Source organism: Nannospalax galili, unplaced genomic scaffold (assembly GCF_000622305.1).
Source record: "Nannospalax galili isolate Female #2095 unplaced genomic scaffold, S.galili_v1.0 scaffold150, whole genome shotgun sequence".
Lineage (NCBI taxonomy): Eukaryota > Metazoa > Chordata > Mammalia > Rodentia > Spalacidae > Nannospalax > Nannospalax galili.
The window spans coordinates 3,231,391-3,253,585 of NW_008329320.1; the positions used below are offsets into that span (position 1 = coordinate 3,231,391).

At 39.7% G+C, this 22,195-nt stretch overlaps 1 protein-coding gene across 1 annotated transcript in view; it reads left to right on the forward strand.

The window, feature by feature from the left end:
* Golph3 (golgi phosphoprotein 3) overlaps positions 1-22,195 on the forward strand; it is a 38,570-nt gene that overhangs the window by 14,374 nt on the left and 2,001 nt on the right. Inside the window, exons 2-3 of the mRNA XM_008835546.3 lie at positions 5,413-5,544; positions 13,227-13,341. Of these exons, the coding sequence (XP_008833768.1) occupies positions 5,413-5,544; positions 13,227-13,341 (247 nt within the window). The remainder of the gene's footprint in view (positions 1-5,412; positions 5,545-13,226; positions 13,342-22,195) is intronic.

Sequence of the window (22,195 nt, forward strand, 5' to 3'; positions counted from 1 at the left end):
CCTTGAATTCAGAGATCCTCCTGGTTCTGCCTCCCAAGTACAGGGATTAAAGGTGTGTGCCATCACGCCTGGCCTATATATATTTTCAAATTTTAAATTCAGATCCTATTTCATATCTTATTTTGAATCTTAAAGTTTAAAAGATTAAGGGGAGGGGGGTGCTAGAGAGATGGCTCGGGTTAAGAGCACTGACCTTGCAGAGGAGCTGGGTGTGGTTCCTAGCACCTATATGATACAGCTGTCAGTAATGCCAGTTCTGTGGGGATCTGATACCCTCTTCTGGTCTCTGAGGGCATTGCATGATGTGGGTGCATCCATGCAGGCAAAATACTATACACATAACACAAAAAATAATTTAAAATATATATCATGAGCATTTTCCCATGTTGTATGTATTTGTGTAACACATAAAATCCTAGAGTATCTGATTGTTGTTTCCCTTTTAGGACACTTGCACAGTGTATTTTCATTGTATTTTACAAAGTGCTTTTTTCATTGCATTTCATTGTGAGTAACCAACTTCTTGATTCCTTTCTCACAAAAGTTAATGGATAAATAAAGTGGCTCCTAATCTTGATGGTTAGAGCTTTTCTCATTGTTGCAGTTTTGGAGAGCCCAGTAAACATTTCCCCTTCTTCCCATTCAAGCTAAGATACTTGAGAGGGACATTAATCAGCCGGAGATCCAAATGTCAGTTATTTCTTAGAAAAAGCTAGGTTGGAGGTTTTCTTAGATGTACAGTGAGCATTGGGTTTCCTGTAGTCTCTGTCTCCTAAATGTTGACTTTGGAACTCCCTGTGTGTAGATGATTGTGTCTGCACAGTGTGTCCCTTGGGTAATTGCCTCATTTCTTACTGTACCATTCATTCTTTCTACTGGACTCCTTGCCTTAATGCTATACTAAATAAAAAAGGGCTTATCTCACTTTAATTTTGTACAACCTTGTGAGGTCTGCTCTGAAGATTGACAGTGTGTTTGAGGCCCTGACCCTGGCTCCCCAGTGGCAAAGGATTGATTTGCATAGGACTCTGCAGTTAGCTTAGTAGCTAGGCTCTATAAGAAGAGTAGCTGCCTATCAGAGAATTGGTAATTATTAAGGATAGCTGGTGAAAGCAGTGAGCTGCGTATGCTATTACTTATATGTGTTTGTTTTAGATTTCCTAGCATCTTACCAGTTTTAATATATTAGGGTTTCATGACCTGCACTGTTCTTGAATACTTTTTCCTTTTGAACCTATGCTATGTTTCTCTGGATTCTTTGCGGTAGTAGTACATGATCCCTTGTAGCTTGTGATGTCTGACCTTTCCCATCCTTATATTGATATAGGGGGAAAAAAAATCATACTCTTGAAATTGTAATGCCTCGAATTGTTTTCTGGTCTTCTGACCTTCAGGACTGATTTGTTCCTTAAACAATGAGTGAGGGACACCCTCAAGGTCCTGTGACTACTGGTATTCCTGGTACAGTTACTGCTGCAGCTTCAGCAACTAGCTGATGGTTTGGCCAGTGGTCCTTCCTTAGTATGTCTCTGAACTTTGAGCTCTAGTTCCCTCTTCTCTTACTGGACTAACTGAAACCATGAAGATGCCTTTTCTATTGTTGTTTGTAGCATTTTAAGCCACAAAGTTGATTATTTTTTGGCTTTCAGGAGTAAAAGCTGGTGTCACTATTGAATGCATCATTTGTTCTTTATCCTCTCACAAGTGTGGTTGCAAACACAGCTAGTTATACCTCTTGAACTAAAAGTATAGCTCTTTATAGCTCTTTGATAGGAAGGAGGCAAAAAAAATTAGCTCCTTAATATTTCAGTTATTAGTCTTTACCCACATTCTTTAGCTACTGTTTTTTAAAGTGGCTGACTTGTTCTGCTTGATAGATGGAAAGTTTTTGTTGGCACACATACATGGTATGGATATATAGTCTTCTTACAGGCCCTTGTAATCAGAGAGCAGTGTGCCATTCTTTGGGCAATGCAGTCATCATTGACCTGCCCTGGGGCAGATGGATGGCATGACTAGATCTGTGCATTCATTTACCAGTCTTGTACCAAACTTGAAGTACTCTTCTGCTCATTCTGTGTACCTGTGAAGTCTAGGCACAAGTCTCTTCTATGATAGCTATAGTACCTGCATTGTTTAACCTAATGTGCCACATGTTTAAAAGTGCACCTTAATTCAGAGAGACCAAGCTTTCAGTCTGTGTTTTGAAACTGATGAAATAGTACTATTAAGGTTAGCACTAGAAAGAAATTACAAGATTAATGAGCTCCTCAGCACTTGGAAAGGCCAAGCATTTTTCTAGTTCCTGATTCTGAGTGGTTCCTCTGCGTTATAACTTGTGTTGGGTCGTGGATTCACTCCAGACTGAATTCAGAACTGGGTTGGCTTAGTTTATGGTTATAGTCACTTGGCGCTCTCCTCATCTACTGCTTTCTTTCTAAGGTACTTAATTCCCTATGGCATTGCTCCCTGATCAGTTATAAGCCACCCTCTCTTTAGGTTTTTCTCTCTCCCTCCCTCCCTTCCTCCCTCCCTCCCTCCCTCCCTCCATCCCTCCCTCCTGTGTAATTTTAATCCAGCCTTATTGCTTTCAAAATCCCCTTGGGACTGGAGAGATGGCTCAGCAGTTAAGAACACTTGCTGTTCTTCGAGAGGACCCAGGTTCGAATCCCAGCAGTCACACAGCAGCTAACTACTGTTTGTAACTCCAGTTCCAGGGGATTTGACACCCTCTTCTGGCCTCTGTGGGCTTTGCACAACATTCAGGCAAAACATTCAAACACAAAAAATAAAAATAATATTAAAAAAAAACAAAAACCGGTGTGGTGGCACATGTGAGTTCAAGGCCAGTCTGGTCTACATAGTGAGTTCCAGGACAGCTAGGGCTGTGGGGAGACCCTGTCTCAAAAAGACCAAAAAAAAAAAAAAAAATCCCCTTCCTCTTAATTCCTGGTTATGCATGTATAATGTAGGTTTTACTAGGAGGTCATCAAAATACTGAACTATTTGTTGCATGTTATGTTTTTGTTGGCTCATACATCTTGTCTATTCCTGGTGAGTCTCAGAAACTTGGGTACAGAATTTTTTTTTCCCACTCATCTACTTTCTCTTGTGAGTTTTACCCAGTTATTCACTAAATGTAAATCTCTGAAGTCTGTGTTGAAGACCTTGTTTTGCTGACAGCTCTTGGTGACTCATGTGATCAATTGATTCCTAAACTCTGTTGAGGTCAGACTTGGATTTTCAGCCTGGAGAGCTGTTCATACCTGTTCCTACAACAGGAAGTATGTTCAGTGGTTTACTCTGTGGGAGGTCCACCTAGGAACCCTGTCTGTGTTCAGGCCTGTCATGCCACATACTTCTAACTTTTAATTTATTGTGGAATAAATCGCCAGACTTCTTAAGGCTCTAATGGTTTCGGATTTTATTTAATTTCTATAAATTACTGGTTTAGTAAAGACTTTGGTAAATCTCTGGCCATCTTAGTTTCCTCAAACCTCAGTGCAGTCAGTATGCCTCCTAGGCTTTACATTAAAATTGGTCTCTTTAATTAAAAAAAGAAACTGACATTTTTACTTATTCTCTTGTGGTTCTCTTAATATAAATCCTCATTTACAAAAACTCTCAGAAGTGGTAGCCTTGGGATTGCACCAAGTCCTTGCATCAGTAGTTAAGTTTCATGAGCTCTGGTAGTGGTCAGCCATCTCACTAAATAAAGGCTTTGATCTGGCAAAGTACCAGGACTCCCTCCCCACCAAGGTTTAGTCTGGAACTCTGCTTCTTTAATGCTGGGATTGTGATATAAGGTACCATGCCTGGACTTTTTATTTTTTTAAGGTTTATTTTTAATGTGTATGAATATTTTTGCCTACATGTAAGTGCACCTGTGTATGCAGTACTTGTGGAGGCCTGAAGAGAGTCTCGGATCCCCTGAAACTGGAGTTACAGATGATTATTAGCCACCCTGTAGGTGCTGGGAACCAAACCCTGGACCTCTGCAAGAGCAGCCAGTGCTTTTAATTGCTGAGCCAGCTCTCCAGGCCCTGGACTAGCTTTTTAAAAGTACCAGATGGAGTCCAGACCCACCTGATCTTTGCCTTCCACTGGCCTACTCTTCACTTCTCTCAGAATTATTTTTGTATTTTCCTCTGAGCTGTGACCAGAATTTACTTTCTCCCTGCTGTCAGAGTTCTTGGCTTTATAATTTACATAGCTCCGGTTCTTGAAGAACCCTGGTGTGATACTTGGTTAGCATACATCCAGAATCTGAGGGTGCTAGCCAACTGTCCACCTCTAGCTTTACCCTCCTCTGGAGGTTGCCCTTAACTTCTCTTTGTCAGGACCGCTCTTTGACTCCTTACTTAAAACTTAAAGCATCCAGTCATCCTTTCAGTTCATTAGCCCATGGTTTTAAAATCATTTTTTTTTTTTTTTTTTTGGTCTTTTTTTGAGACAGGGTCTTTCTGTTGTCCCAGCTGGTCTGGTACTCGCTATGTAGACCAGGCTGTTGTGGCCTTGAACTTGGAGATTCACCTGCCTCTGCCTCCTGAGTGCTGGGATCAAAAGCTTGCGCCACCACTCCAGGTACTTTTAAAGTTTTTGTCAATGACTGAATCAACAGATAAGTGTGTATTCTAATTCTCTGTGAGATCAAGTTGGCTAGATGGATTTTCCTGAGCTCTTTAAGCTGTAATCTGAGCTGTTTCTTGGAGCTTACTACCTAAAAAAAAGCCTTAACACACAGTTTAGTAATAATAGGAATTATGCTGTATTCCAAGCCTCTGATCCCTAAAGTTTTTTTTTTTTTGAGACAAGGTCTCACATAGACAAGGCTGGCCTCAAACTCAACTTGTACCTTATAACTAAGAATGACCTTGAACTCTTGATGAACCATAGGTCTCCACATCCCTGGTGCTGGAATGCAGGCATGCACCACCACACTCTGCCTGACCTCTGAAGTTATTTGTTGTTTATCTGTATGTAAAAATGTGGTAAAAGGGGGCTGGAGAGATGGATCAGTGGTTAAGAGCATTGACTGTTCTTGCAGAGGACCTGGGTTCCATTCCAAGCACCCACATGGTGGCTAAGAACCGACCTTAACTCCAGTTCCAGGGGAATCCGAAGCCCACTTCTGACCTCTGTGGCATTGCACGACACGGGTGCACGCACATGCAGGCAATACACTCATACACATAAAATAAAAATAATAAAATATAATTTTTTAAAAAGTGGTAAAAGACAACACCCTATCCTAGATTAATGATATACTAATTGTACATTTTCAGTGTTTTATTATACAAAGATACAAATTTCAAAAGGTATCCCCCAATGGCTTTGGCTAAAAATACTTCTTTTGACTCTTAGGTCAAGGTAAATTAGCTATGTTTGTTTTCTTTGTTCTTTTTAAAATAGGGTTATACATCATTCTGGAATGACTGCATATCATCTGGATTACGTGGCTGTATGTTAATTGAATTAGCCTTGAGGGGAAGGTTACAGCTAGAGGCTTGTGGAATGAGACGGAAAAGTCTTTTAACCAGAAAGGTAAGAGGGTTTCCAATTAATACTCTTTTAAAAGAATTTGTCTTTGCATAAAACAGTAAATGTTTCTACTGATAGCTTGAAATATTAAAATAATTTAAGATTGTCTTTTGGATTGTATTTCCATATCCTTTTTGCATTTTTGTTTTCTGGTTCTTTGCATATACAGTGAATGATGCAATTGTGTTAGGATCACTGACCGCTGCATCTTAAGAAGATACCCAACTTTATTTGCTTTTTTGAAAAGCCATACTTTTGAAAGACTTTAATATAACTTAACATCATTTTGTGGAAATGATTCATAGGCCATTGATCTTTTAGCAGACCATGACTGCTTTTCAGACCTTTTCACTCTGAAGGTCTAGATAGACACTTCTGTGGTAGAATAGAGATGAGTGGGTTAGATTTTTTAACTTCAGCCTTCATCTCAAATGTTCAGGACTATTTGTCCTCTGTTCTTACACTTCTTGGGGCATGGCATTTTGAAACTTTTTTTCTTTAATATTGTTATATTTTCAAATCTAAAAGTTAGGTCAGAACCAAACATTGTTTAGTTTTTTGAGATAGTCTTCATTTTTTAACACAAGCTAGTCTGAAAGTTGGTATGTAGCTCACACTGACCTTGAACTAGAGATTCTCCTGCCTCTTGCTTTGCTGAGATTATAGCCATATGTCATTTTTTGACTAATAACCAGAGAATAGTCTTATTAAGAAGGAAAATCATTAATATATTTATGAAAGTTATATGCAAAAAGTAAACATGCCGGGCTGGAGTATGTATAGCTCAGTGGTAGCATGTAGCATTCATGAGAGGCCCTAGATTTGATTCTGGCCTTGAATTTAAATCTTCTGCCTCAATATCTTGACTGCTAGAATTGTCTGTACCATAGGAATGATCTCTCAAGTCTAATCACTTAAAGTTAAGGCAAATGAACTGGCATTGAGAGTTTTAAAAAAACTACAGCTTTGGATAACTATCATAAAGCAGAATATAATTTTTTATTTTGTTATTGTGCAGCCTTAGTGACTTACGGAGAAAAATAACCTGAAGAAGCTGTCATTGTAGTTACTGATAAAATATGTACATGGGTTAAAGTAAAAAGATTGTAAAAATCTTTTTGTGATAATAAGTCAGTTTTGTGTTATGAGCAATTGCCATGGATTGATTGATCTTTTGATAATTTAGTCATTGTATAATCAGTGTTTAAGTATACCATACATTGTGCTAAGCTCTGGAGTACAGTGGTGATGAGGAGAAGCTTGTTCCCAGACTATATGGGATTATTATTACTATTATTAATTCAGCCTACCAGTTTGAGTGACCTAAACTAGGTAGTTAACATTGTTGGAAAAAGTCTGTGTGATTTAATAAGTTAATTTAAAAGCAATTGCTGATTGGGGTTGGAGAGATGGCTCAGTGATTAAGAGCACTTACTGCTCTTGCAGCAGTACCTGAGTTTGGTTCTCACTACTCACATCAGGTGGCTTACAGTAGCCTGTAACTCTAGCTCCAGGGAATCTGTTGCTGCCTTCTGGTCTCCGTGGGCACTGCACTCACATGTACAATGATTTTATTAAGATAATACATATAGTTAGAAGACAAAAGTTTTCTAACAAAGTAACTATCTTTTACCTGTCTTTTTCTCATTCTTTAGTTCTGGGAGGCAACCACTTTGAGTCCATTCTAAGACTACCTTACAGTGACCACAGACTTAGTGGCTTTAAACTACAACAAAAAAGACTCCTTTCTCAGTTTTGGAGACCAGAGTTACAGAATGTAGCTGTGCTGAATTTTCTTAGTTGTGCTTTGTTTTCTTTGAAGGATCTGAGGGAGAATCTGTTGCTTACCTCTCACCATTTGGCTGTTCATTTATTTTTAGTTTTATTTTTGGTCTTTTGAGGCAGAGTGTCCCTGTAGCCCCAGCCGGCCTAGAACTCGATTATATACATCAGGCTGACCTGATCTATATAGTGACTCACAGAAATCCACCTGCCTCTGCTCCCCTGCCCCCCACGTGTGGAGGTTGGAGGACAGTCTGGGAGTCAGTTCTCTTCTACCATGTGGGCTCCAGGGGTTGAACTCAAGATTGTCAGGGTTGGCTGCAATGCCTTTACTCACTGAGCTATCTCTCTGCCCTTATCCCCCCAATCTTTCTGAGTGAGATAGATTATAAATTTTTGGCAGAACAGTGGTGATTGTTCATATTACAATTAAATTGATAATTGTTTTCAGTGGCTATATTCTGTCACATTTCTTTTTTCTGTATATCATAACTTTTTGTTTCTGGAGCCAATACTTCTTGATGTCTCTTTTCTAAATGTAGAGCTTTCATTCTTAAATGCTGCACAAGAGGCAATTTACCATTATTAATCATCAGCTGTCCAGAGATTTTAACTTTGGCATTCTGGGCTGGTTACCTCAGCCTCTATTGCACAGCTCCATTTTAGAACTTTGTTATATTTTCATTGGCTCTAGCCTTATCTTCTAGCCTCTCATATTTTCTTGCACCTTTTTGAGGACCCTCTGTGTGCCTGAAAATACATTAATTGTACCTTAAGTTGATCTAAAAGCTTGTCTGAGACTAGAATGCTAGATTCTTTCTCTTTTTAGAGACACGGTTCTTAATGCAGCCCAGGCTGCCCTGGTTTAATATATAGCCAAGGGTGTCCTTGAACTCTGGCTGCTCTGGTCTCTACTTCTCAAGTTCTGGGATTACAGGCCTGTACCACTGTACCTGGTTTATGTGGTGCTGGGGATTCAACTCAGGTCTTGTGCATGTTAGGTAAATACTCTTGCAACAGAGATACATCCTAGCCAATTTTCCTACAGAAAATTTTGGAATCATCTGGTATATGAAGTACTGTCTGATTCTGTTGTCTTTGTGATTTTCATTTCTTTTTAAATTTCCCTCCTTCCTTCTGCTTCCCCCTCCCTTCCCCCTCTCCCTCCCTTCCCTCTCCCCCCTCCCTTCCCCATCCCCTCCCTCTTCCTCACCCTCCCCTTCATGTCTTCATTCTTTGTATAAATATTTTTTTCTTAAGCATTTTGGATCTTTTATTATCCAGTGTTCTGAAATTATATTTCATAATTTGGGTAATTTTAATTTGTACTGTAGGGTTCTTTCAATCTAGAAATACATATATTTTTGGTTTTTGAAAATTTTCTTATATTTCTATCTTTAAAAATTTTATGTGTGCAAGTATTTGTCTGCATGTAAGTGCTCACATGCATACAATACCCACAGAGGCCAGAAGAGGGCATTGGATTGTCTGGAACTGGAGTATAGGCATTTGTTAGTTGTCATGTGGGTGCTGGGAACTGAACCCAGGTCTTCTGCAAGAGCAACTACTGCTCTTAACCATTGAGCTACCTCTCCAGCCCCAAATCTTAAAAAGATTTAAAAATACCTTTGTTTTGTGTGTATGGCCATAGCATACATGCACTCAGGGATTGAACCTAGGTTGACAGGCTTGGCTGCAGGTGCCTTTACTCCATGAACCATCTCCCCCAGCCCTATTTCTGATATCTTTTTGTTTGCCTTTTTATTTCTTTTAATTAATTTTGTTACTGAATTTTTGCAAGTTTTCATACACTATGGTTTGATGGTATTTAGATCTCCTTCCCTAGCTGCACCTCCCTTCACTGCCCCTGCTCAATTTAATGTATTTTCATATATATATATGAATATTATAGAGTCTGATTTTTGTCCCCAAATGTCTTTCAGTGTGGTTCCATCCACTGGACCCACCAAGAGTCCCATCCTTGTAAGATGCTCTCTTATCCCCCTCCCAGCAGCCATCAATTGCCAAAAGTCCCTTAGGTTGGGTTTCTAGAATGTTTTTAGTTGGATGTGCATTTCTTGGCTACTCTTTGACTTTCTCTAATCCATCTGGTAAGGTTATTTTGTTAAGATCACTTTCATGAATCCTTTCTGTACTTTTTGAAGGTTTCTTGTTTTATGACTCTAACTTCTGTTAATCTCTGAGGATGATTGTCCTTTTGAAACTCTAATATCATGTCTGTTTCTTCAGAGGTCTTATTTTCTCTTTTGGGCTCTTCTGTGCTGGAGGTAGCAAGAGCTTTTTAGAGTAGAACATATTTTATCCCCTTATTTACAGGATTCTCACTAAGTGAAACATGAGCAAAAATCCACTTTGCAGTAATGTTCGTAGGGGTTAATATAACATTTTACTCAGGAGCTATACATATTACTGAATTCTTAAAAAGAATTTAGAACTTGTTTGAATTTTTGATAATGAAGTCTTCTAAGACTTGTCTCTTGGAGAGCTCAGTGTGGAGAATGGTCCTGTAAGGGGCCAAACTACAATGGCTATGATGGTAACCTCCATGTGAGCCATCCACTATGGATAGAAGAAGGGCTCTTGAGGCTCTACCCCAGCTGAGGAGCTGTTGGCAATTGATGGCTGCTTGAGGAGGTAGGGTCATTTTCTTGAGTGTGTGGCTACTGGTAGGTTGCTGGCATTCTGTCTGATAGATGGCTCTATGTGCATTCAGGTAACAATAAAAATTTTAAAAAAAGACATGAAGTGGAAGGGATTGGAACAGGTGGGAGGGAGAATTTGGGTATGATCAAGGTACATTTTGTGTGTGTGTGTGTGTGTGTGTGTGTGTGTGTATGAAATTGTCAAAGAATAAATTTTTAAAAATCTTTGTGGTTGTATTTTGAGATAGGGTCTCCCTGTAGCCCCAGCTGGCCTGGAACTCACTATGTAGACTAGGCTGGCCTGGATCTCTGAGATCCACCTGCCCCTGCCTCCCAAGTGCTGCTATAGTCCAGCCATAAAAAGTATTCTTGCTGGGCATGGTGGCACACGCCTTTAGTCTCAGCACTCAGGAGGCAGAGGCAGGCAGATAAAAGTATTATTAACATTAAAAAAAGAAAAAGGTCCAAATTAGTATAAGGATACTCAAGGAGACTTAAATTATCCCAAGTGAAAGACAGCCACACTTAGTGAACTAGAAAATGGCAAAGGTAAAGAAAACATTGCATTTGAGACAGTTTTAGAGAACAGAACTTCATAAGAAAAACACTCCACCTGTGATCAGGTTATGACCCTGATGTAATGCCTCTCTCAAGGGGAGATACATGAGGTAGGTGATGAAGCCAAATTCCAGCAGCTGTAAAGAGTAGAGGGGCTGGAGAGGTGGCTTAGTGGTTTAGAGCACTGACTGCTCTTGTAGAGGACCTGGGTTCGATTCCCAGCACCTGCACAGCAGCTAACAACTGTCTGTAACTCCAGTCCTAGGGGATCTGACTCCCTCTACTGACCTCCGAGGGCATTTCATGGCATGGGTGCACTTACATACGTGCAGACAATAAACTTGTACACATAATATAATAAAAAATATTTTAAAGAGAGGAAAATAAGAAGTGGTTTCGTAGCTACAACATTACAGACATACGGGCTGGAGAAATAGCTCAGCGGTTAAGCGCACTGACTGCTCTTGCAGAGGACCCGGGTTCAATTCCCAGCACCCACATGGCAGCTACAAACTGCCCTTAACTCCAGTTCCAGGGGAATCCAACGCCCTCTTCTGACCTCCGAGGCATTGCACAGCATAGGTGCACTCATACATGCAGACAATACACTCAAACACATAAAATAAAAATACTAAATAAAAAATATTTTTTAAAAATTACATACTATTTTTTTTCTCCTGAAGTTCTTTTCTTCAGTAAAAACATAGTCTTAAAATAAGTACTGTCCAGTGGTATTTGATGATGTAGATGTTGTGTATCTGATCAGTGAGGAAATCATGTGGCTTTTGTAAATTGAACCATGCCATTAAAAATGCCAGATTTTTAAAGACATGGGGAGGGACTAGAAAGATGGCTCAGTGGTTAAGAGCACTTACAGCTCTTGTAGAAGACCCAGGTTTGGTCCCACATAATTAAATATAACTCCAGTTCCAGGGGCATCTGATGCCCTTTGGGCCTCTGTTAGGCACTTGCACTCACATTGTGTACATAAACTCAGGTAGGCAAACACACATACAAATTTAAAAAACAAAACAAGACAGTATGGGCAAAAATACTAAATATTTCAGTTTTCAAGTATTACAGGCTAATTATTGACTACACTGGGTTAAATCCGATATTTTTAAATTTCATCTTTTTAAAAAATATTTTATTATTTTATGTATATGAGTGTATTGCCTGCATGTATGTGAATGCACCCATGTTGTGCAGTGCTGCAGAGGTCAGAAGAGGGCTTCAGATTCCCCTGGAACTGGAGTTAAGGATGGTTCGTAGCTGCCATGTGGGTGCTGGGAATTGAACCTGGGTCCTGTGCAAGAGCAGTCAGTACTCTTAACCTCTGAGCCATCTCTCTAGCCCAAATTTCATCTTAAAAACATTTTTTTTTAAAGCTTTAGGACAATTTTATTAGCATTTAAATTCCTCACAGCAGGCAAGCTGGAAATCTCAACTACTTTGAGGAGGAGAATGGAGGGGAGAAGAAAAAAGCCATGAAGCCTTGCAGGTTTAGAGCCTGCATGATCAGACTGGCAGCCACATGACAGGGAGAAGGAGGCTTTAGAGAAAAAGGAAAGAAATACAGGATGCTAGGGCAGCCCAAAGGATTAGGGAAAGCATGCTTAGAAAGGGGACAGGAAGAAGAATAATTATGGATTTCTGAATTCTTAAGAAAAGCGGGTGGACTTTACAGAGAACATGTCTGTGGCTGGGTCCAGAAGCCTTGCCAATTTCATCTTTTTCTTATCCTCTTAAAATATAGTACTGAGAATAGATTTGTGGTTTGTATTATGGCTTGTATATTTCTCGTGGGTACTGCTGTCTCAACAATAAGATATATTTTTGACCTTTTGTGAAATTGAGCAAAAAATGGTGAAGGACACTTTCTTGAAGAAAAAGGAAGAGAACAGTCACATTTTTAAAGTAACTTTGTTCAATTTCACAACATTGAATAGCTAACATAAGGTACTATAGGAGGTTCAGTTCTGATGTTAGAGAATTTCAATGAGAAATTTGTTGCTTGGGTAGTGACATGAATGAAGCCTGTGGCTAAAGTAGTGGAGCATGCTCCTTTTCTGTCCTGCCACTGGTGTTTTCCACCTTTAAGGGTGACTTTTAATTCCAATAGGTTAGTTTTTTTTTTTTTTTTTTTTTTAAATGATAGCATCTAAATTGACCTTTTTTCCTATGCTTGCTTGCCCTGTCTTGATATTTAATTCCCACTCCTTTGGTGTTAGAGATTAATTTTATGTAATCAAACCTATTTGTATTTAAAGTTTTTGTTAGTAGTGGCAATTTTCAGAAACCTTTCTTGTCCCTAAAATTATATTTCCCCATTACCTCTTTTAGTGTGGCATAAGCTCAGAGGAGCTATGTCTTAATTTTTGCTCCAGTTTGTTAAACCATTTTCTTTAGTACCATTCCTATTGAGAAAATTCATTTTAAGTAATGTGAAATGTCTCTTTTGTCATATGTTGAATTCTTCCATGTAATTGAGTCTGTTTCTGAATCTAAGAATGTTTTTAAAAAAATTTCTGCATCGTATAGCCCAAAGTTCAGACCAAATGGAATGATAGTAAGTATAAAGTGTTGTAGCATGAAATGTTACATCATTGTATGTTCTTCATTTAATGAGTTGATGACAGGAACATGGCACCAGTGGGTCATTTCTGATCGCTTGTGTTTTAGGTGATCTGTAAATCGGATGCTCCAACAGGGGATGTTCTTCTTGACGAAGCTCTAAAGCATGTTAAGGAGACTCAGCCTCCAGAAACGGTCCAGAACTGGATTGAGTTACTTAGCGGTAAGCTGATGTGTTAAAAGTAAACATTGAGTTCTGTTTAAAGAAGTTTGTAAATTTAAAAATCCTTCTGAAAGAAACCTATTAAAAATGGCAAGAAGTTTGTTTAGTTATGTAGGGGAACTTAACAGTCACATGGTGTGGTATGGGTTATAATTTTAAAAACATATTTCACAATAGTGACTAGATACTAAGATGTGGTGTTCTCCCTTCCAACTCCCATCATTCTTTTTTAAAATTACAAGTACCTGAGCAATTACTGTGTTTAGGATGGGCTAAGACGTGAAGATGTTATCGTAAACCATCTCTTGATCTTATATCACGTGTACTGATGGTCTTGAGCTTATCTGGTGGTCAGTGTCTTAAGTCACCTTTGACAGTGTATTTATCAAAAATTACTGTGGCCACTCAGGGGTTGAGTTGACATTTAAGATAACCATATACTTTCTGTATTTAAGTAGCATTTAAAAAAATATATATTTTATTTATTATTTTTATTTCATGTGTATGTGTGTATTGCCTGCATGTAGGTAAGTGCACCTGTGTCGTGCAATGCCCGCGGAGAACAGAAGAGGCTTTCGGATCCCCTGGAACTGGAGTTATGGACAGGTGTTAGCTGCCATGTGGGTGCTGGGATTCGAATCTGGGTCTTCTGTAAGAAGAGTTAGTGTTCTTATCTGCTGAGCCATCTCTCCAGCCCCTTAAGTAACATTTTTATGAATAAATCCTATCAGTATGAGTGCTAACTGAACTTGGTTCTCAACTTGAGCTGCTATTGCACTCCTCTCCCCCAATGGAATCTTGAAGAAATAGGTTTATAAGCTTTCTCTCAAAGTATTTAAATACAGTTAGGGTTTCTTATAACAGTGTCCATTGAGCTAGTAATTTGGCTGAAATTCATGAGGCAAATAAAAATCAGAGTATGCTGTGATTTTTTTAGATATGCTATAAATGCCAGACTATTGCCTATAGCACTTTAGTTAGTTGCTCTTGACATATATTGGTAATGGACTGCCATGTCAGAGTAAGAGAAGGGGATCTAGAGTGATAGAAGGAGAAAACAAAGCACATTTCTTTTTCTTTTTCTTTGTTTGGGGTTTTTTGAGACCGGGGGCGGGGGGTGTCTCTCTGTAGCCGCGGCTGGCCTGGAACTCATGATGTAGACCAGGCTGGCTTCAGTCTCACAGAGATTCTGCCTCCTGCCTCTGCCTCCCAAGTTCTGTGATGAAAGGTGTGTGTGCACCATCACACCTGGCAAAGCACATTGCTTTTATCTTGGGGGGGGGCGTCTTTCAACTGGCCTGGATCTCAGATTCCCATGCCTTTGCCTCCCAAGTGCTGGCACCAAAGGTGTGTGCCACCATGCCCGGCAGCACATTGTTTTTAAAGTGTGTATATTAGTTTTCTGTTGCTGTGATAGAAACACCATGATCATGACCAAGGGAACTTATAAAAGGAAGAGTTTATTTGAGCTTACGGTTCCAAAGGGGCAAGAGTCCATCATGGCAGGGAGGCATGGCTGCACAGGTGGCTGGAGAAGGAGCAGAAGCTAAGCTTTCACATATTCAAGCAGGCACAGGAAGCAAAAGAACAACTGGAGATCTGGCAGGGCTTAAGAACTCTCTAAGCCTGCCCTAGTGAAGTACTTCCCCCAGCATGGGCACATTTTTTTTTTTTTTTTGTCTTTTTGAGACAGGGTCTCCCTGTAGCCCCAGCTGGCCTGGAACTCACTATGAAGACCAGGCTGGCCTTGAACTCTCAGAGATCTCCCTGCCCCTGCCTCTGTCTCCCGAGTGCTGGGATTAAAGGTGTGCGCCACCACACCTGGCCTTGGCCACATTTTTAAGACCTCCCGAAACAGCGCCACCAACTGGGGACAAAAATGTCCAAACTTGGAGCCTATGGGGGATATTCTCATTCAAACCACCACAGTTTTGAAATAGTGGTTAACAGTATAGTCAGTGATAGAGTGCTTGTTAGCATTGCAGGACCCTGGACTTGGATTTCCAGCTCTGTAAAAGGAAAAGAAAATTGTCTTTGGGAGGCAGAAGCAGGCGGATCTTTGAGTTCAAGGTCAGCCTGGTCTACAGAGTGGGTTCCAGGCCAGCTGGGGTTGCAGGGATATCCTTTCTCAAAAAAAAAAAAAAAATTGTCACCTGCTTCTTGCCTTGCAAAAGGACCAGTTTTGCCAGCTAAAATTTTTTAAAGTTGTGTATGTGCTCACACACATGCCATGTTGTGCTTTTGGAGGTCAGGGGCAACTTGTGGGAGTCAGTCCTTTCCTTCCATCATGTGGGTTCTAGGGATTGAATTCAGACTGTCAGATTTAGCACCAAACAGCTTTACCTGCTGGGGCCATCTTGCTGGTCCTGACATTTTTTATTGTGGCAAAATATATATAATACAGTATTACAGTATTTGCTGTTTTCTCAATTGAAAGAGGTTTTTTTTTTTTGTCTTTTTGAGACAAGGTCCCCCTGTAGCCCCCACTGGCCTGGAACTCACAGAGATCCGCCTGCCTCTGCCTCCTGAGTGCTGGGATTAAAGGCGTGTGCCACCACTCATGGCTTAATTGAAATAGTTTTTAAAATTAGTTATTTTTTTTTTGTGTGTATGTATGTGGGCATGTACACCATGGTACTTGTATGATGTGGTGGTCAGAGGACAACTTGTAGGAGTCAGTTCTCTTTGTGCTTGTGGGACCCAGGGATCAAACGGAGGCCATCATCAGGCTTCGTGGCAAGTTATCCACTGAGCCATCTTGCTGACTCCTAACTTAAAAATCACTTGTTTTTATCACTCCTTGCCTGCATGTATGTATATATCAGCACCATGCACTTGTAGTGCCCGTAGAGGTATCTGATGATTGTGAACTGCAACGTGGGTGCTTGGAAGACCTGAGTCTTCTGCAAGAGCAACAGGTATCTTAGCCATTGAGCCCTCTCTAGCCCTCTTTTATGAGTTTTTAAGTATATAGGTTTGTAGCTAGCTTCGCGATTAAAATTTTTTCTTTTAAATTTTTAGTTCACAAATCACCCTCAGTGGTTGAGTCCTTGAGGGCCTAGAATGTGTGAGGTCCTGGATTTGACTTCTAGCACTGCAGAAACAGCAGTAGCAAAAAAGATAGTATGTGGTGTACGGATTGAAAACCAGTTGTTATAGTAGTATTGACATAGGTGCTATAAACTTCAAGAGATACTTACAGATCGTAAGAACCTTAAAATACTTTGAAGAACACTTAAAGTTGTATCTAATAACTTAATAACAGCTAATAACTTAATAGTTTGGTTCTCTATAAGTTGGTAGCTCAGAAAAATCTGAGAATTTAGAAGTAGGAGGAAGTGGACCTTGGATTAGACCATTAAATGGTAAGAATTAGACACAAAGAAGGAAGTGTACCTTTCAGAAGGAATAGAAAGGGCCAGCAGAATGGCTCAGCAGGTAAAGGGCAGTTGCTTCCAAACCTGATGACTTGATTTGAGTGTTTGGGACCCAAGTGGTGGAAGAAGAGAACCTAATCCTGCAAAAGAATTAGAAAAATTATTAAAACTGGTGAACCTGTCCTTACATAGCCAGGTATATACTTAACTACTTGTTTGCTAAAACTATATGCTGTGCTGTATTGTTAAAGGAAATATAAATAAAAGAGAAAGATTAGCATGAGTCAATTTCATGGATGGCATTACTAAGGAATGTTCAAATAAAATAAATAAATAAAAATGTTCTGGGAAAAATGAGCTAGATGATGCTCATTTTGTTTATATTATGTATTGTTTAAACCATTCATATATTGTAAACATCTTTGGTATTTAAAAAGTCAACAATACATATATTCAAGGCAAAGACTTTAAGAATTTTTAGACTAGTCAGATGTGATGGCTCACTTGTCCTTGTGCTTGGGCAGCTAAGGCAGTAAGAGGGTGCCTAGGGTACAGAGTGAATTTTAGGCCAGCCTTGGCCACAGAGTGAGACCCTGCCTCAAAAATGAAAAAAAGAAAATTCAGGTACTTTTTAAAGAATAATCTTTTTGGCTTTCTGACATTTGAAATATATGTGATTGATAAATTTGGTCATAAGTATTACTAATTGTCAAATTTATGAAGGACTCTGCATATAGTTTTGTAGCATCATGCCAGAAAGACAGGAACATTTTGTATTGAAATTATTTAGGTATTACATTTTCCTCCTCACTGTGACAAATTACTTGCCAGAAGCATCTTACTGAGGAAGGGTTTATTTTGGCTCATGGTTTTAGTGGTGTGGGATGTCCATCTATGGTAGTGAGGAAGGCCTGATAAAAGGAGGGCGTGGAAGAGGCTCAGTCCATCTTGGTGGATCAGGAAGCTTAGGCTGGAACCAAAGTGTGGGTATCACTTTCAAGGTCTACCCTAGTGTGATGGTTAATCTTGGTTGTCAACTTGGCAAACCTGAAAGGGGAGCCTCAGTTGAGTAATTGCCTACATCACTTTGGCCTGTGGAGTGTTTTCTTGATTGCTAAGTGCTGTAGATGGCCCAGCCCACTGTGGGTGGAGCCACCCTATGCACATGTGCGTGGGTGGTATAAGAAAATGTACCTGAACAGGATCCTGAGAGCAGTTAGTTAAGCAGCATTCCTCCATTGTTTCTGCTTGAAGATCCTACCTTGAGCTCCTGCCTTGGCTTCCCTCATTGATGATGTACTGTAACCTAAACCTTGTTCACTGAAGTGATGATGTACTATGGACAAAAACTTTTGAAGGACTTTTCATAGCTTCTCACAATTTCCTTTACCAAAAAAGTGAATCATAAATTCTGTACATTTTTAATTTGCATGTATAGCTTACCAAGACTTTTTACATATTCAGTAAATAATTAGGAACTAATGAATAACAAAGTGAGTCATAGTAGTAACAATTTAGGAATTCAAGCACTATTTATTCATCAAATATTTATTTAAAAAAATCTTTAGAAGACTAGGTATTTAGTCTTCGAAGCAGCCAAATCTTTACTAGCTCGTATAAATGAAACCATTTTATTTTCACTAATCTACACGCCTACCATCCCAATGTATGCTGGTGTCTTAATTATGATGAACTCAGGGATTACTGTTCTTTAGACTTGGCATAATTAAATATTTCAGCATATCAAGATACTTTGGCCACTATTAGTTCTTTCTGTCCCCCCTCCCAAGAAAACATAAAAATTATTTCACATTTGGCATATTTCCCTTACTGTTGGAGCCATTCTACTCATGATATTTCTTATTTTTAATATCTGAGGAGATCTCTGAGTTTCCCACTTCATTTTTCATATCTGGGGAACTTTAGAAACAGCCCCCCCTTTTTTTTCCTGGAGTACACGTTTTACCCTCTTACAGAGAATTACTACAAAAGATGATGATTTATTTGGTTTCTCTTTATCACTTGCTCTGAGGCAGAAATAGTTTTCCATAGAAAATCTAGTTAGCCGGGCATGGTGGCACACACCTTTAAAAGGAGCTTGGTCTGCATAATGAGTTCCAGGACAGCTAGGCCTACAGGGAGATCCTGTCTCTAAAAGACCCCCCCCCCCCGGAAAAAAAAAAGTCTAGTCATAAATGTAACAACTTATTTGAAGGTGGGTCTATGTTTAGGCTCTTCTCATTTTTAGTAGAAACATTTTACTGTAAGTTACTATACTTTGAAGTTGGGAAATTGCTCATAGGAACTTTTAAGCATTACATGATCCATTGGTTTCAAGATATGATTTAAAGGCATGGTGAAGACAAATTGGGATTATAGTCATAAATTGTTAATCCCATTTATTTCCCTTGAGGGGAAAAAATCATTATATAAGCAGCATTAGAGGATTTTTAAAAAAGGCCTATAAAGAGAAGCTTAACTGTAGATCTTTTAGAATTACTGTATAAATTTGGTTTTAAACCATTGTTTGGGGGTAAATGTTCAGTTCTGTTGCAGTTTGTTTTTTTGTGAAAACATAAACGTATTAAGACCATACCTAATTAGTGTTGCTTAGGGGATAGTACACGTCCCTTTACAGATTATATGTTAATTTTAGAATTATTAAAGTGTAGTTTTTAAATTTTACAAAATTTAGCTTTATTCTTAGGTGAAGTGGCACACACCTTTAATCTCAGTGCTTGATAGACAAATCTGAGTTTGAGGCCAGCCTGGTCCCTATAGAGTTCCAGGCCATTGAGGTCTACATAAGGAGATCCTGTCTTTTTTTAAAAAAAAATAATTTTAAAAAGGTGTTTCTAGGGACTGAATGAGGTGACTCGGTGGGTAAAGGTGCTTGCTGCCAAGCCTGATGACCTGAACCTGAGTTTGATCCTTGGGATCCACATGGTAGGTGTGCCAGTTACTGTTTTGCTGTTGTGATAAACACCATGACCAAGGCTGCTTATTGAAGGAAGAATTTATTTGGCTTGTGGTTCCAGAAGGATGAGTCCTTCTTTGTGGACATAGGCATGGCAGCAGAAGCAGCTGGAGCAGGAAGCTGAGAAGTCTTACATCTTCAGTTACACACAGGAAACAGACACTGGAAATGGGGCAAGGTTATGTGAATTTTCAAAGCTTGTCGCCAGTGACCTCCTTCCTCCAGCAAAGGGATACCTCCCATCCTCCACAAACAGCAACACCAACTGGGGCCAAGTACTTGGGAGTCTTTGAGGGACATTCTCATTCAAAGGACCATAGTAGGAGAGAGCTGACTCCTGCACATTGTCCTGATCTCCACATGTGCTGGGCTGTGTATGTGAGAGAACACAAACACATGCATGCACACAATATAAACAAAAAATGTAATAAAAACCTTTAAAAAACACCTGTTCCAGATCACCTTCTCTCTCTCTCTCTCTCTCTCTCTCTCTCTCTCTCTCTCTCTCTCTCTCCTCTCCCTCCATTCTCTCTCTCTCTTTTTGAGTCAGGGTCCCCCTGTAGCCTCAGCTGGCCTGGAACTCACTATGTAGATCAGGCTGGCCTCCCATCTCACAGAGATCCGCCTGCCTCTGTCTCCCTATTGCTGAAATTAAAGGTATGTGCATCTTAGAGGAGTTTAAAGAACTACTGTTAATATTTGCATAAGTTAAAGGAAATGTGTACATAATGAAGAGTAAGTAAAGCTGGGTGTGGTTGGTGGTACAAGCCTTTAATCCCAGCACTTAGGAGGCAGAGGCAGGCGGAGGTCCAGGAGTTCAGGGCCAGCCTGGTCTATATAGTGAGCTCTAGGCCAGCTGAGGCCTGGAGAGCTGGTTCAGTGGTTAAGAGCACTGGCTGCTCTTGCAGAGGACCTAGCTTCAGTTCCCAGTACCACATGATGCCCTCTTCTGGTCTTCATGAACATTGCATGCACAGGTGCACTTACATACAGGCAAAATAAATAATTTTAAAATCCTTGTCTGCTATTTTTGTTCTTTCTGGTTCATGTCTGATTTAGTTGACTATTTCCATTTCCCCTTAGTTTTGGGTCACATTTTCTTTCATCTTTGCAAATCTAATATTTTTTTTGTTTTAGTTTTAAATTGAATGCTGGACAGTGAATATTAGTTTATGGGTTTTGTCTAAAAAGTGTTGGATTTTAGGGTGCTTGCCTAGCATGTAAGAAACTGCGTTCAACTCTGGTAACCCGATGCTTGCGCGCCCCCCCCCCCATTGAATTTTGCTTTGGTATATACAAAGTCACATAATTTCTCGATCAGCTTGCTTTAAAGCTTCATTTAGGGCAGGTCTAGGGAGTTTTCACTTAAGAGTACTTTAGCACTATTCCTAAAGCATGATCCTTCTGGGTTCCCTTTATGCCTTGGCTGTTTAATGGGGCCTTTCCAGTCAGGCTAGTTGGCATTCAAGTTTTTCCCACCTCTGACTGCTTTTTGGTATATTTATCTTTTGTGTGACTTTGCAGAGACTCTTTCCTCAACTGGTGGGGCTTAGTTTTTAGTCAGACATTAAGGGAACTATGCAGGTTTTTAGATCTCAAGTACTTTGCTTCACACATTCCAGCTGCTTTAGCTGTTTGATCGCTGACCTCAGACTTGGGCAGAGTAACTGCTTGTGCTCTGCTTGGAATTTTCCTACTACTGCCTAGGATGTGTCTCCAGGTAGTAAGCCTGGGGCAGTAACAAGGCTCATTAGGTTTTGCCCAAGAAGTGGTTTTGGATGCCTTATGACCTATATCTGAAAATAATTTTCATATGTTTTGTCCAAATCTCTAGTAACTGTGAGGAAGGATCACTGTCAAGGATATTCTTTACTGTTGTCATAAGTAAAATACTTTCTGTGGCCATTTGAACAGTAATATTGAAGTACATGCTAAGTTTAATAGCCCTATGTAATTACTGGCTTCAGTATGCAGCTTAAATATAGTTTGAAGTTTTCTGTTGATACTATAAACTTCAACCTTAGAGCTTTTATATTGACTAAAAGTGCTTGTGGTTGATTTTAAACACGTTTGGATATTTTAGGGCAGTTCTGTAGTATTTTGTTCCTAAACTACAAACTTAGTTATGAGGGACTGGAGCAGTTAAGAGCACTTACTATGCTTCCAGAGAACCCTTCCCAACACCCACATGGTAGCCAACACCTGTCTCTAGGATATTGAATGCATGTGGTATACTTACATACATGTAGGCAAAAACACTCATAAAAAACTTGTCACACATAATATATAAGGTAATGGAGGTTATTAATATTTTGATATATTTTCTCCTGAACTTCTGTAAAGGGAAAGAATCAGATTTTGTTTTTTGAATCAGGGTCTCCCTGTAGCCCCATCTTGTCTGGAACTTGCTATGTAGACCAAACTGGCCTTGATCTCACAGAGGTCTGCCTGCCTCTGCTTCCCAAGTGCTGGGATCAAAGGCGTGTGCCACCAATGCCTG